Source organism: Manis javanica, chromosome 13 (genome assembly GCF_040802235.1).
Source record: "Manis javanica isolate MJ-LG chromosome 13, MJ_LKY, whole genome shotgun sequence".
Classification (NCBI taxonomy): Eukaryota; Metazoa; Chordata; class Mammalia; order Pholidota; family Manidae; genus Manis; species Manis javanica.
The window spans coordinates 7,448,520-7,465,089 of NC_133168.1; the positions used below are offsets into that span (position 1 = coordinate 7,448,520).

Consider the following 16,570-nt stretch of genomic DNA (forward strand, 5'->3'; position numbering starts at 1 on the left):
TCAATGATACAAACAGGTTAAAAGTAAAAAGATGAGAAAAGATATACCATGCAAAAGATATAAAAGAACTGGATTACTATACTAATGTCAGTGGCTATACTAATAGCAGACAAAAAAGAGTTTAACACAAAAATTTCAAAAGGAACATTTTATAATAACAGAGTCAATTCATAAAGAAGCCTCATTAAATTTAAAACAGTTTAAATCATAAGAAGTTATCTAACCACAGTGGAATTAAGTTATAAATCAATAGCAAAAGGAAATTTACAAATGTAGAAGTTACACAGCACATTCCTAATAACTAGTGGTTCACACCACTAGAGAAATCAGAAAGTATTTTCAGATAAGTGAAAATGAAAACACAACATACCAGTATTTATGGGATGCAGCTAAAGCAGTTCTTAGAGAGAAGTTTATAATTGTAAGTGAAGCTGAAAAATCAACAAGCAGAAGGAAGCCTGCAATACAGATTAGCATTGAAAATAATTAAATGGAGAATATAGAAACAGTAGAGAAAGTCATTGAAACAGAAGTTGGTTCTTTGAAGAGATCAGCAACATTGACAAAATATTTAAACTAATCAATAAAAATAGAACATTCAAGTCACTGGAATCAGTAATAAAAAAGAGAACATTACTGGTGATGTCTCCAAAGTAGAAAGGATTCTAAGGTATGCTATAAACAACTGTATGTAAGAAAAATGTATAGCTTCAATGAAATGGACTAACTCCTAAAAAAGACACAAACTGCCAAAATTGACTCAAGAAGAAATAGAATATCTAACTAGACATCCAACAAGAGATTGAATTAATAATTTTTAAACTTCCTACTAAGAACACTCAGGCTTGGATGGCATTACTGGTGATTGCTACCAAACGATCGAAGAGTTAATACCAATCCTATACAAATTCTTTCAAAAATACGAGAGAGAACACCTCTCAACTCATTCTATGTGACCAGTAGTACCCTGACACAAAAACCAGATAAGGATATCACAAGAATACTACAGACTAATGTCCCTTGTGAATATAGATGCAAAAATCATCAACAAAGCCACAATAAACCAAATCCAGCAGCAGAGTTAAAGCATTATACTGCATGACAAGTGGGATCTGTCCTAGGAATGCAAGGTTGGTTTCACACCCAAAAGGCAATTCCTGTAGTTCACATGCCAATAAAATAAAGGACAAACACTGCACGATCCTCTCAATACACACAAAAAGCTTTGACAAAAATCCAACACCCGTTCATGGCAAAAACAGCCCAGTAGGACTAGAACAGCACTTCCTCAACCTGACAAATGGCATCTACAAAAAACGTACAGCTGTCATGCTGAATGATGAGAACTGCTGCTTTCTCTCTAAGATCAGCAACAAGGCAAGGACATCCATTCTCACCATTGCTATTCAATGTACTAAAGACTCAAGCCAGGGCAACTGGAGAAGAAAAATATATCAAAGGCATCCAAAAAAGCAAATGAAAGTATTTCCAATTGCAGATGACATACCTTGTGTATAGAAAAGCCTAAGGAATTCACCAGAGTACTATTAGAGTTAATAAACAAGTTTAGCAAGGTTTCAGGATACAAGATCAATATACAAAAGTCGATTGTATTGCTGTATTCTAGAAATGACAATATGAAATAAAATTAAGAAAATTCCATTTATAATCTCAAAAAGAATGAAATATTTAGAAATAAAGTTAACTAAGGAAGTATAATACTCATACACTGAAAACCACACAACACTGCTGAATGTTCACTAATCAGAAGACTTACTACTGCTAAGATTAAATACTGTCCATATTCATCTACACAATCAACACAACTCGTGTAAAAATCCCTACTGACTTTTTTGCAGAACTGAGAAACTGATGCCATATTTCATATGGAAATGTGAGGGACCCAGAATAGCCAAATCCATCTTGAAAAAGAAGGGCAAGGTTGGAGGACTCAGAGTTCTTTATTTCAAAACTTACTGGAAAGCTAGCATAGTCAAAATAGTGTGGTAGTTGCAAAAGGATAGACATATAGTTCAATGATCATTATATTAGTTTTAGGTGTGCATCATGTTGATTCAGTATTTGTGTATATTGAGAAATGATCCATTACCATGTATAGTTTCAAAATTTTTTTCTTGTGATGAGGACTTTTAAGATGTACTTTCTTAACAACTTTCAAATCTGCAGACCAGTATTACTGAGCATAGTCACCAGGCTGTACATTACATTCCCATGACTGCAGTCCCTCCCTGGGTCCTCATAACCCCATTCCTAAACAACTGTGTTAAACAGTCTCCTAAGTTACCTTCCTAGTTCCGTTTCTCTCTCCTTTTTAATCCACCCAACCCATCCTTGCCAATTTATGTTTTAAACACCATTTGGATCATATCTTCCCTCAAAATAAAAAACTATGGACAGAATAAATCATTTTTCCTTAGCCTGGCTGTCAAAGTCTTCCACTGTCTTCCTTATTACCTACACTTTCTATTAGACTCTTACAGACTCTTACAGGTCTACCTCCCCCTTTCTCCTGATTAACTTTCTTATTCTCACCTTTAAACATGCTCTATAACGCAACTTCACGTCTTTGCTTATGATCCCCACCTGGACAATGTGTCCAACACTCGTCCATGCATCTTGGCTCAGCTCCCTCTTAAAATATCCCCTAATTCAGACTTAGTGACTACTGGTCCTGCTAAATTCAGGACACCAGCGTTTGTTTCATTTGTCGCCCACTCCTGTATTGTCTTGTGGTATGTTGTGTATTGGCCTACTTTAATATTTCACTTGTATATTTATTTTACTTTCTGGATATGTATTTCTTAACTCCTAGAAGAATATTCATTAGATGTTAAAGAGATCAGAAGTATTTAAGGTTTTCACCTGGAGTTTTATTCTCATTTTAGTTTTTTCATTTATGATTTATATACTCTCCTAAACTATAGAAATGCAAATTATAAAGAAAGTCACCCTAATAAATAAATGAAATTTTAAAGGCCAGAAGCAAGGTGATAAGCAAAAGTTTGTTTAGCTTTTAAAGATAGATTGCCAAGTGTGACATTTAACCATACATGATTATTATATATTGCTACTAATCCGTTACTACCTTTTAGGATTCAAAGTTGATAGCCTCAAGATTTCTCTTTCTTAAAAGAAAAAAATCTAAACATTGTTAAGCTCTAAGGCATTTTTTATTACATCCTTGAAAACTGAGGAATTTTTTTCAAGTTTCATCAAAGAGCAATTTTTTAAGGACTTAGCTATAAATCCTGAGAAATAGAAGTGTCTGATGGAATTCTAACCACTGAAATTATTTTAAGTACAACAGACCTGCTGGTACCCACTATTGTAAGATCCCTTAAAATCCAGCTGTCGACCAGGTGGTCATTCCTACAACAGAAAGAATAAAGTATTATTTCTTGTTCGTATTTATTTTTGGCAAATGATTCTGTGCTTGCTCCGATTGGTTGAAGGCCAGCCAAACATATGTCCATAAGTTTAAGGCATTGCTACAAAGCATACATATATAGTCCCATAAGCCCTGAAAGGAAGCAGATCTATGAGTAATTATAAGTATATTCATCAGTACTTACATTTTTGCCCTCTGCATATAGTAAAATTATTTAGATCCTTTATTTTAGTAAACAAATTATGTTCCATGTAAGAAAAATTATTATTGCTTAATTAACTAGATCTTATTTCTGTCATTTTCCAATAAATGCTTTATAACCAATGTTTTGTTTCCTTTAACCTGGAATGTTGTTAAGTTCATTCCAAGTATACCTTTCACCGAATTTTGAGGTCATTATCAATTCCATTTAAGTCTTGTTTATAACTGTCTTTTATTTTAGAGATTTATTTTATTCGATATAATATAGGATTTATTAAGCTTGAATAATTTTAACAAAAGTATGAATCATAAGTTTTAGAAACTACTAAGTATATATATTTGAATTAAAAAACAAGTTATTTCACAGTTTTTTAGATTAATGATGGAATAAAAGTAATCTAAGTAATAAAAACATAAGGCATATTTTCTTATCCCTTAATGTATCTGGACTGGGCTTGGAAGATGCCAGATAATTTTTCAAATATTACAATAAAACATGTAATATGAAATTAATGCTTTGGAAAGGCACAGAGATTAAACTAGGTTCCTATCAAGGAAATTTACTGAAATGTTTTTTTCTGCAACTTCAGTGGCCAAAAGACAGCACTGGAATGTGAGAAACTAATTTTGGTTTGTTTTAACACCCCAGAATGTTACAAATTAATCAAGCGCTACTTAAAGTCTAGAACTCATTAACTTTATAAGTTTTACTTCTCCCATGACAGAGATTAAGTTATAACATAAAGCTTCTTTAGTTCCTCATACTGATCGGGCTGCCAGCCCCCGTATGAGCGCCTCTCACTGGCTGTTGAGTTCAACCGAGGCAGCCATGTGCACCGGGATAGAGAAGGACTAGTTTCCTGTTGTGTGATGCTTGTAGGACAGCAAGCATGAGCCCACTCTGGCTGCTGCTTACCTCAGTAATTTGCTTAGGTAAAGAAGGTTCTTACAGCTACTGCACCTAGAAAAAATATATACCTATAAACACACTTAACTCAAACAACATTCACTTACTCACTAAAGAAAAAGCCAAAGGAGATTATAAGTGTTTAATAAACTTCTTATTTTAATGAAATCTAAAAGGTAAGCTGTACAGTCAACATATTTAAGGGCCATAAGAACACGAAAGACTTCCATGTTGAATGAAGCTTCCATAACCAAACCCAGGTGCCTGCTGATCACTCACACACACGTCCGCAGGACAGATCGCCAGATTGTTCACAGGTGAACAAGCAAGGGAGTTAGTGATAAAATGGTGTGAATAAACCACTACTTAAGAGTCTGTGTCCCGACAAACTAAAATCAATGTAAATATGCAAGCAAAATATAGTTGCAAATATATATATGTATATAATTATTTTATTTTTTGCGTTGGTTGGAGTAGCTGAGTTTATGTCATTTGTAGAACTGATTGAGGTTTGTAATGAAGGAAACAAAATGAAAACTGTGGAGTGAACAGTGGGGCTCATGTGATGTGCTTATGAAAGATGTTTCTTTATTCTGTTTTCCCTTTTGCAATCTAAAAACAGTAGCAGGGGGTTGCAAGCAGAGTTCATCATAGGTTGTCAATCACTGTCATTTAACATTTGCAGGGGAAGATGTCTTTATTCAAGGACAGCTGGGCAAATCAGAGACATAGATTTGCAGTTAGTAGCCGGTCCAGACCACACTAAATAAACAGCGACAGGGCAGACAAACCAGCCTCTCACATAAAAATATAATGGACTCTGCTGACCTCACTGCCCTCCATTCAGCTTCAATCCCAGTTGCATAAAAGCTTCACTGCCCACCTTCAATTTCCTTTAATTACCTACATGATGTAGATAAGAAAATGAACCTCACTTATAGTCAGTGATCACACACAGGAAATTAACCAGACAAGTTGTTTAAAATTAGAGGAGTAATTTGGAGGTAAATAGAGTGTCCTACTGAGGAAGAAGTGGCTAGAAAGGGATTTGTTTGCTTGTTTTTAAGCAGAGATTTTGATTACTTTACTAGCTCTTTCAGCTGATCCTGGGATTGCTGCTCCTCTAATCAATCTCAACTGAGTAAAAAAAAAATCTCCTTTATAAGTATTGTGAAACATCCAGAATAAAATACTTGAAGGGGGTAAGAGCCAAGCAGCCTGGTGAGGCAAACATGCCATGTTCCAAAGAGCTTGGAAAAATTGTGAACTGGAATTCCACACATACATGATCGTGGCTTCTACAGGAGGGTCTGGCTCAGCACTTGAGGATTAGGTAACAGTTGTCTTCAGTCAGTCTTCATTTTAAATTGCATCTCAAGTCCATAGCCAACATTTTGTATTTATTCTAATGGATCTAAAATTGGCATTTCTGTTTGATTCTCATGGTTCATAGCACTTGACTTTCAATTAGAGAACGCTGTAGTGTCTCAGAGTAATATAACCATCCACAGTACCTTTTCTTCAGAAAAGTTGTACCAAGTGTGTCATAGAAATGATTCGTTCTTTCCCCATCTTTCCACAGTACTTTGAGTTCGTTCGCTGAGGTACACTGAAAATAAGCATATTTCCTTATCATCCACTGATGTGCTTTTGTGAACATGTAATTAATATGCATTTCTTAAAAACCTAATTGGAGATTGGAGATGAAAGCTTGCAATATCAAACACACAGTTCAAGAGGATACAATTCCTGAATATTTTATCTTAATTTGACTGTCTCTTGTATTATGAAAACATTGTCTTTCAAAGAACCAATATTTTCTGTAACAGAGTTACATAAAAATTGTGTGATTATTGGAGGAAGTGAATGTGCCACTACTAGTTAAGCATCAGTAAAAACATGCTCTTGTTTCTTTGAATACTATTTAAGAATCATGATATTTTTTAAAGTGTGCTAATTAAATGTAATTTTAGGGAGTGAAGTGTATCTACATAATTATAAACAGATATACAGCTGAAAACTGTAAAACAAAACTCAAAGAATTGAATCTTAAACCTCAGCTAACATCCTGACAGTATCAGAGTTGGGGATTATTATTCTAATAATAATGCCTAGAATTTATAACAAGTCTTAGAGTTAGTGTTTCATAAACACTATCACACTGATTCCTCATATCAAATCCCAATTGAAGGTAAGGAATTTGGGATTTAGGGAGATCTGGTCACTCCCACAAGGTCACATAGTGTAAATGGCAGAGCTGTGAATCCACCTGTCATATCGGTTCCCAGACCCAGTGCTCTCTTGACCACTCACACCACGCCGTGCCGCCCTCACGAGCTGTACCATTTCTAAGGGGGTGAATTCCTTACGACACGCTGTGGATTCCCCCTTAATTCAAACAGTAGAAGCAGAAAAAGAGGGATCCTCGATGGAAGCAATTGCTTTTGGCAAGACCTCAGTTCATTATGAAACTTAAATTTGATTTGATAGTTTAGAAACACTCCTAAATCAAATACCAACTCTTTTGAAGATCTCAAAAACATGGCCTGTGTCCAATTTAATAATGAAAATGACATGACTTATCAAAAGCATGTATTAAATAATAAAACTTACATAGGCATTCTGAAGTGTGGTTTCCTAGAGTAGGAGTCAGTATTCCTCCCGCTCCGGTCCAGTTTGGACCTTAACCTATCACTCCTCCCTTCTTTATCTAAAAAAAAACAGATTTTTTACTCTCTTTCAACTCAATAATAACCTCCCCAAAATTACGTTCCCTGACCCACTGTTATTATTTGTGCCTCTCCCTCTTTGCACTTGTCCACCTGTCACTGAACATCGTGGTCAGTTTTGATCAAAGTCTGCCTCCCCCACTTGACCGTAAAGCTTCGTGAGAGTGGGGGTCGTGTCTCTTTTTGAGCACCATAGTATGCCCAGCAATAACATGCTGAATAAGTATTTGGTAAACAAATGACTCAGCATTCTATGACCTTGTCCACTGTGGTTATTAAAATACTTCCAATTTTTATTCAAGTGTATGATTTTTTGCAAACAAATTAAGAAGCCCTTAGTTTCAAAAGATTGCTTCCTGCCCTGAGAAAAGGGACCACTGAATTAAATTTTTTAGTAAGGTCACTGTTTTGGGGTAATTTACGTTAAAGTCTGATGGCCCCCTTACTAGACTTAGAGGGATCTCTCTTCTGCAGAGCATTTTTTTCCAGCCCACAATGTACTCAGCTGTTAGCATAGTCGTCTGATACTGATACTGCTGGCAGTGAGCAAATTCCCAATCCTGGTGAAGCAGGGGATTTAAAGCAATAAATCGGGTAATTCAAGCAGAATTGGCATGGTTTGGAGAACAGTGAAGTCACTTCTTATATGGAGTTTAGATTCTAAAGTAAGCAAATAAAACAAAAAGCACTAATGATTAAAATTTACCTCAAAATAACCCCAGAAGTACAATACACACGATGGCAAGTAATCAGACCTGGTCCGGTGCGCTGCTTCCCGGTGAGTTTGACACCATAGGGACTCTAGAGCTGTAGCAGATCACTGCTTCTTTGGGTCAGCACCGAGTGAAGTAGTTGGCTTGCGTTTAGAGGTCATGCTTTGTGAGAAATGAGCATCTTGGGATACTAGAATCACACATCATAGAAAGATAATCCTATTTTCCAGAGGCATTTGGGAACAAAGACTGGGAAATGCCCAGGGTATATGGTTGCCGATCTGTCAATCTCCCTCTGTACATGGGGAAGGGGATGTATAATGTATACAATCAAATTTGAATAAGATTATACTGAGGGCAGTGCATTACTTTGATATCCATTAATTTCAGCCAAATTCATACTTTGCATATAATTTTAATTGAATTTTCCATATAATTTATAAATCTAATCCTATTTCCTACGTATTCAAAACCTGGAGAGCCAGTTCACTTTGCAGTATTAAAATAGCTAATCAGTTTTCTTCTGGTAAAAGATCAGAAGTTGTATTTCAGAAACAGTAGAAAGAAATCTAAATGGGAATGCACTTTTAGACTATTAATACATCTTAGTCTATGGAGCAGCTTTAAAGCTGGTTCTTCTCCCTCCACCTCAACTCTGGATTATTGCCCTCTCTTTAAGTGTTTTGCATGCTCGACAGAAGGCCCCTGCTCACTGAGTGTTCCCAGCTTCTCTGCTATTATTAGCATGATCATTCTCCTCATCCCTGAGGCTTTAAACCTTAGACCCCTCCTTATCTGTTCTTAGGGATCTACTCATGCTGTTTTCTCTGCCTGGAATGCAGGGAATGTCTCTCTCTCTCTCTCTCTCTCTCTCTCTCTCTCCTTTTCTACAAATTGTTCTAAGCCTAGAGCAAATGCTGTCTCTTTGGGGAAACTTTGCAACACATCCAATTCATTCCACACTCTTCTCTGAATAACATTACTTTATTCAGAATATAATAAATATAATTGTTCACATAAATTGTTTCCTCCAGTATAATTTTAATGTCCTTGAAGGAAAAGATCATGTTTTCAGTTTCTGAACCATTTCCTCCCTTACCTGCTGTCCCACTTTTCTTAAGTCATTTGGCAAGTCTGGGACAGCTGAACAGATGTTGATAAGCAGTTGGGTGAAGCCCAGATATTAACCTAATTGGTCAGCAAGCAGGCGGTAGTGCCAGTCCTGAAATTTACCTGAAATAAAAAATAACAGCACTGTTATATATAACTGGCCATCTTCATTGTCGTGTGACTTTAGAGAAAAAAAAGAAAGAGCTGAAATGACATAAAAAAAAGAAAACCAAGATGACACAGAGGGGCAAAACATTATTAGCTGCTCATGTGTCAGTATACACTTCTTACATAAAGCAGTCCAAAAGGGTGGCGGCAGTGTTCAAAATAGTGTAGAGTAGCTGTGACATTTTTTACTATTGCAAAATGTAGTAAGACTGAGGCATAATTTTTGAAACATCCAGTTCCATTAAACAGAATATTTTCAGTTTTCATTTCAGACTTTTTCAGCATACTATATTAAATCAGTTATTTTCAGACAATATTTTTTAGCCTCCTGGACTCACCATTTTCCCTCCCACAATAGGGCCTTTGCATATACTGTTCGTAGAACACTCTTTGCTTCTCTTTTCATCCAATTACTATCTATCCTGTATTAGATGCATGCTTTGTAAAAATTTTCAGTCTGTGGCTTATATTTTGCTCTCTTAATGCCTTTTTAAGAACAGAAATTTGTCATTTTGATGAAGCTCAATTTATCTATTTTTTCTTGTATAGCTCATGTTTTAAGTTAGTCTATAAAAGAAATCTTTTGTCACCTTAGGTAACAAAAATGTCCCATTTTTCTCTCAGTTTTATAGTGTTACATTTTAGATTTAGATCTGTGATTCATTTTGAGTGACTTTTTTGTATACACTGCAAGGGAGGCATTAAAGGTTTTGTTCTGTTTTGTTTTTTGCATGTAGACACCCAATTATTCTAGTACCATTTCTCAAAAAGACTATCCTTTCTCCATTGTTTTGCCTTTTACCTTTGTCAAAAATTGCTTGTCCATATATAAATGGATTTATTTCTGGACTCTTATTCCAATACAACACTTTTGTGGCTAGAGTAGTTTTATATTAAGTCTGGAAATTAGGTAGTGCTAGATCTTCAACTCTGTCCTGTAGTCCTTTGACTGGGTCTCACTCGTTTAGGGCCTCCGGATTGTGACGCCCAAAAGTGTTTCTCTCTCTTTAGGTGGCACAGGATGACTAGAGTGGGCTGAACTGGGATATCTCCCTTCTCCCAGGTCAAAGCTCCAGGGGTAAATTTCACAGTGTTCTGGGGTCCCTCCTGTAGTCTTTAGCTCTCAGAGTTACCCACAGGGATCTTCCAGCGGTTGTCATTACCGCTCAGGTTTTCTCCCTCCAGCACCCTGTACTTACAATTACGCTTTGTAGACTCGTTTGTCCCTAATGAACTCAGTCTGGTTCACCGCTGTGGCCCCGGTGTCCTGCATAACGTGTGATGTCCCAGCATTAATGACTTTTGGATCTGTTGTGCATAGCTTTGCTTATGTATGAGTAATAATATTGAACAAAGCAAAATTCTGAAGGGCCTATGGTTGGTTATCATATCGTTTTTCTAAATCATGTTTTTGATATCAGTAGTTAAATCTGAAAAGTAAAGTAATTATTACACTTTTGATCCAGCACATTATTATTTTCTATGTGCCTTTTTCTTTTTTTTTCTCAGGATGCAGAAGAATACACAGATTTGCCAGTAAGACACAATGAAGATCATATGAACAGTGAGCTGGCCAAATGTCTTCCGTTTGAGTCCAATCCTCATTCCTTCGACAGCCCTCACACCAAGGCCCATCTGCTGCTGCAGGCGCACCTCAGCAGAACCATGCTGCCTTGCCCAGACTATGACACCGACACCAAAACCGTCCTGGACCAGGCGCTCAGAGTCTGTCAGGTACGGAAGTCGTTTCTAATACTGGTACTTTTTGCCCATCATGTCTGCTCATCTTTGTCTTAAGATAAAACGTACTTGTATTTTTAAATTTTTATCTTAGCATTGTTGAGAAATCAAATCAAGAATTTTCAAAGGAATCAAATCAAGAACTTTCACAGGAAAAGTGAATATAACTGCAATAAGATGATGATTTCTGTCATCCACCTGATCAGTTTATTGAAAGCAAACTAAGCACCAGGTGTATTTGTAGCCTCTGAATGTAGAGCTGTGAACAGGACAGAAGACGTCCTGCTGTTACCGGCTTTCCCTGGAGATGGAGAAGATAGACGGTTAAAAAGTATAAGTCAAGAGGTAATAACTGCTACTTAAAAAAATAATGAAGTATAGTAAAGGAAATACAGAGAAAGATGGAGGGGCTGCTTTCTTCATTGAAGCATAATTGATATACAGTCTTACATTAGTTTCAAGTGTGCAACACATTGGTTCAACGGTTAACCATATAACTAAGTCCTCCCCCCACTAGTACAGCTATCTGTCAACATAGGAAGATATTACAGAATCACGGGCTTTATTCTCCATGCTGCACTGCTGTCCCTGTGACCAGCCTACATTATGATTGTGCCCTTTTATCCCCCTCAAGAGCCCACCCACTGACCCCAACCCCTCCCCCATGTTAACCACCAGTCATTTCTCAGTGTCTATGAGTCTACTAATGTTTTTTTTGTTCTGTTTTGCTTTGTATTTATATTCCACAAATATGTGAAATCATATGGTATCTGTTTTTCTCTGCCTGGCTTATTTCACTGAGCGTAAGACCCTCTAAATCCATTCACGTTGTTGCAAATGGCAGGATTTTTTATTGCTGAATAATATTCCATTGTGTATATGTACCACATCTTCTTTATCCATTCATCTACTGAGGGACACTTAGGTTTCTTCCATATCTTGACTATTGTAAATAATGCAGTAATAAACATGGGGTGGATATATCTTTTTACATCAGGGATTTTGTTTTCTTGAGGTAAATTCCTAGAAGTGGAATTACTGGGTCAAATGGTATTTCTAGTTTTATTTTCTTGAGTGGAGGGGGGCTGTTTTGCACTGTTTTTTAATGTGGTATTCAGGGACTATCTTGCTTATAACATGACATTTAAGAAAAAATTAAAGGAAGGGAGTGAGCCATAGGATTAGCTGGGAGAGTGCACTCCAGAAAACTAAGAAAAACTAAGTGCCAAGACTCTCATGCAAGAACTTAATTGGTATATTCAAAGAAAATCTAAGAAGCCATTATAAAAAAGGTGAAAAGAGGTAGTTAGAAAAGAGGTCAGAAAGGGGTGTGTAGGGAGATTTATAGAGAAAACGGGGTCACGTAGGAAGTTTATAAACCTCAGTAAGGACTCTGGGTTTTACTGTGAGAGGAAGGCATTAGAGCAATGGTTCACTAGTGGTTATATTGGCTATATCTATGAATATTTACTGCATTAATCAAAACTGAAAAAAAACTCTCAAATATTAACTTCATTGAAAAAAATAAATCCATTATATGTTAATATAAATAATTTTTTTTTTTAGGAAAACAACTATTTTTCAGAACAATAGTGTGGCATTGTTTTACATTATCTTTGTTTTACAGCTCTTTCTAATGTCCAGCTTAATAGATATCAACTAGATTCCTGTATCTCCTTTTACAATCAGTGTGTCACAATAGGAAGTTTTAGTTGAAGTATATGAAGAAAATCCAGCCCCAAAGAGATATGTACTTTGAGGAGGGAAGAGTATTTTTATAGTCTTTTCAGATAATTTTGGATCCTACGTGAAACCTTGACATGTGGTATTTCCGGAAGGTTCTTGGGATCTGAAACTCCGTCAGGGAACTCATCATACCCCCCATGCTTGGGGTAGGCAGGAAGTGTTGGTGGCCGGGCCAGGTTGGCTTGAGTGCAATTGGTAAGAACTGCTTGCATCTTGTATATTTTTTAAGGTGAACTAAGAGAGTCTGCTAATGGATTAGACAAGGGTTTTTAGTGAAAATGAGGAGACAGAGGTGGTCCCAAGCTTTTTTTCCAGAGCAGCTAGAAGGATGGAGCTCCATTTATTGGGAAATGAGCGAGAGGAGCAGGGTGGGGTGGGGAGAGTATGAGAGATTTTGATTTTCCAGTTATACCTTTCTTGGACATTTCTGTAATAAAAAAACATTTTTTAAATTTTCAGAAGACTTAAGATGTGTTTAAAGGTAGAGTAAATGAATCTGTGAAGGTATGGAAGATACGTGTACAAGGATGTAGAACCATTTTCAGTAGCGTCCACCAAAAGTTTAACAGTAGCCGTCTCTGTGTACCAGGACTTGGGGTGATTCTTCATCTCTTCTTTGTGTTTTCCAAACTGCTGAATGTTTTAAAATGAGCTTCCTACATTTTTGTCATGAGAAAAATGCTTAAGTTTTATTAATTAAAAGAAGAGGGATGTTTCATAAAACAGAGGAATCCCAAACTATCAAGAATTAAAAGGGAAGTAAGGCTATAATAAACACATAAATTTTTCGGCCCCGTTTTGTAACTAACACATGTTTTACCTCTTTAGGAAGATGATTTGCCACTCCTCATTAGTCACACCTTATAAACAAAGGTTAAAGTTCCTGAAGCTGTAGCTGTGACCCTGGATGCTCATTCGTGTTTCCTGTTTTTCTCCCCCTTGAAATACTGACCTGTTAATGAACCCAACGGTCAGGAAGGGGTGGAGAGAACTTGCAGGAGGAATTAGATTTTTATCCTTACAGATAATAGATGTACATGCTTGCACCATATGTAAAAATTATCATGTACGATTATACTTTTTGAGACTTTCTTCACGACTCAGTCAATAATGGTTGGAAGGCTGTATAATAATAGAAATTAGCAATTTCCAAAAATCTTATAAAGGAAAAGGATTCTGTTAGGTACATTTAGCCTCTTAGATATTTTTACATACAATGTCTTGGGGTGGTATCTATGTCTCTTGAATATGTTTTGAGCCTTCTAAATAGCATCTAAAGAGCAATGATTTTCTCTTTAACTAAAAAGCAATACACTTCATTATAGAAAATCTGGGAAAACAACCTATTAAAATTAAAGGCATTCATAGTAGTTGTTTCTTCACCCCCATGAATATGAGCCTCCTTTTCTTTTTGTTAATGAATTTAAAATGTTTTAACTTAAAAACTTGTTTTTAATGTTTCATTTTGAAATAATTTCAGACCTACAAAAAGTCTACAAAAATAATACACCAGTATTTCCATATATCCTTCACCCACCTTCCCCTAATGTTAACATCTTGCCTCGGCACTGAGCCAGGCCTATGAACTGGTCTCCAGACCTCACTCAAACTTAGTCAATATGAATTTTATCCCACTGATGCCCGTTCTCTGGGCCAGGACCCACTCCAGGACCTCACGCTGCATTTAGCTGTCTCCTTCGCCTCCTTGCCTTCCATGACCTTGCCACTTCTGGAGACCGCTGGGGAGTCACTCAGTAGAGCTGCCCTTCAGTCTGGGTCTGCCTGAAGTTTCCTTGTAATTACCTGAAGACACATACTGTTGGCAGGAATACCACAGAAGCGATGTTTTGCGCTCTCAGTGGGTCACATCAGGAGGCTTGTGACATGGTGTGTCTCGTTGCTGGCGATGTTAACTTTGTACGCTTGAGGTGGTGTCTGAAAGTTACTTTTTTTCCTTTGCAGTTAATAGGTGTCTTGTGGAGAGCTACTTTGAGATTCGAACCAATATCCTGTTTCTCATCATAGTTTCCTACCTTATTTTCAGCATCCATTGGTGACTTTTGCTTGAAATAAATACTACTATTGTGGTTTTCTATTTCCATAATCCCTGGAATTCTACTATAAAGAAAAACTTTCCCTTCTCCATTTATTTATTTAGTTTATTCACTTATTTGTAAGTACGTACAGACTCATTAGTGCTTGTTTTATTCTATTGGGTAAAACCCGTTGCTATTTTTATTTACTTCACTGCTCAGATCGTCTCAGTCAACCAGTAGAGCCTCCCATGCGGCCCGCGGTATCCCCTCGACATGCCCACATTGTTTTCTTAACCCCACCTTGCATTCTGGCATCTTGTCCTTTCCCCTGCCCCAGCCCTGGAATCAGCCATTTCTTCAAATGCACCCCAGTTCTTTTCACTCAGGGATGGATTTAGAGACTAAAATCCGGGCGCTTGTTGACTCTCACTAACTGGGTGTCTGTCTCTAGGTCCTCTCAGTGGACAAAGCTAGGAAATATAAGCATGCACACACAGACATCTCTATCAATGTGTGTATCTACTTATATGTGTGTGTTTGGGTGTGTGAAACATTTGTATTCCTAAAACCATGAGATCGTCCTGATCCATCCAACTCCAAACACCGAAGGGTTTTAAACAAAACCCTTGGTCTTCCCCCTTTTTTGTTTATAACTCCTTTCTCTACCTGTAAGAAACCTGGCTCATTAATGAAAACGTATTTACTCATCTCCTCAATCCTAGCACACTCCTGGTGTAGTTTTAGAATTACTAAGCCCTCCTTGACAAGCAGGTTCACTAACTGGGGCACAGTGGCTGTGTAGAGTTTTCTCTTGTGTGTAGAGGCAGAGGTGCTCTTTCTTCATGTATTTACACATGTATGCACTTGTTCTCTCATTTTTTTCTTTTGCAAATTTTTATCATGTTATTTTATATCTTTTTAACTTGATAATTCATAACATTGAATATCCTTTGACATTGAATATTTTTCTCATGCATCATTTCTAATGGCTATACCATATTCCTTCATATGAAGATCCTACTTCATTTAATGAGTTCCCTGCTATCAGACATTCTGGTGTAATTTTCCTTTATTCTGAGTTAGAAGCATTAGTTATGATCACCTTATATGTCAGCTTGGCTTTTCAGAAGCCACCTAGCATGAAACTTAGTTGTAATGAGATGGCAGCCAGTTTCAGAGTCTAAATCCTCTCATTCCTGCACTTTTTTTTATAAGATTGTGAAGACAGTAAACAAGACAGGAAAAGGAAAAATATATTAGGGTTGCCAATAGAAAATATGGGGAGAAAATCAAGAGTCAGTGTAGTTTTCCATGACTGACAGTCGTAATTGTTGCGCCCTGTCCTCATTTGATTACATGGATGTTGTCGGTCCTAGAAACCATTGGTTCCAACAGTCTTCCAGCTGCAGCCCTGCCGGCTCATTAAAAATCACACTACTGCCCTCGTGGGACATCGGCATGCCCCTGTGGTCTGTGTATGGCACCAGTGCCACTGGCTCTCGCTATAAATTCAGCTCCATTGCTGTGTCAGTGTTAGGCCTGCCGCAGCTCAGTTAACCCCTGGTGTATATGTAAAAATACCACCACAAGAGTGGGCCATTACTAAGTGCTTATAAAGTAAACAACAGTTTGAGGATTCAAGGATATAGGTTTATCTTCACATCCTCATTCTTAGTAGTTCTTTTATTTCCTTGCTGTATCATAATCACTTAACTCTAAAGTTTTTTTTGTTCCCTTTAAAAAAACATACCTTTTATATGAGCCATCATTTAGGTTAAAAAAAACTCTACAGTCTTGACTGCCCATGTCCT

At 36.9% G+C, this 16,570-nt stretch overlaps 1 protein-coding gene across 4 annotated transcripts in view; it reads left to right on the plus strand.

Annotated features, from left to right (window-relative positions):
- Positions 1-16,570, plus strand: part of ASCC3 (activating signal cointegrator 1 complex subunit 3) — a 285,280-nt gene that overhangs the window by 247,687 nt on the left and 21,023 nt on the right. For all 4 annotated transcript variants that reach the window (XM_073220915.1, XM_073220914.1, XM_073220916.1 and 1 more), the window contains one exon: positions 10,747-10,971. In XM_073220915.1, the coding sequence (XP_073077016.1) occupies positions 10,747-10,971 (225 nt within the window). The remainder of the gene's footprint in view (positions 1-10,746; positions 10,972-16,570) is intronic.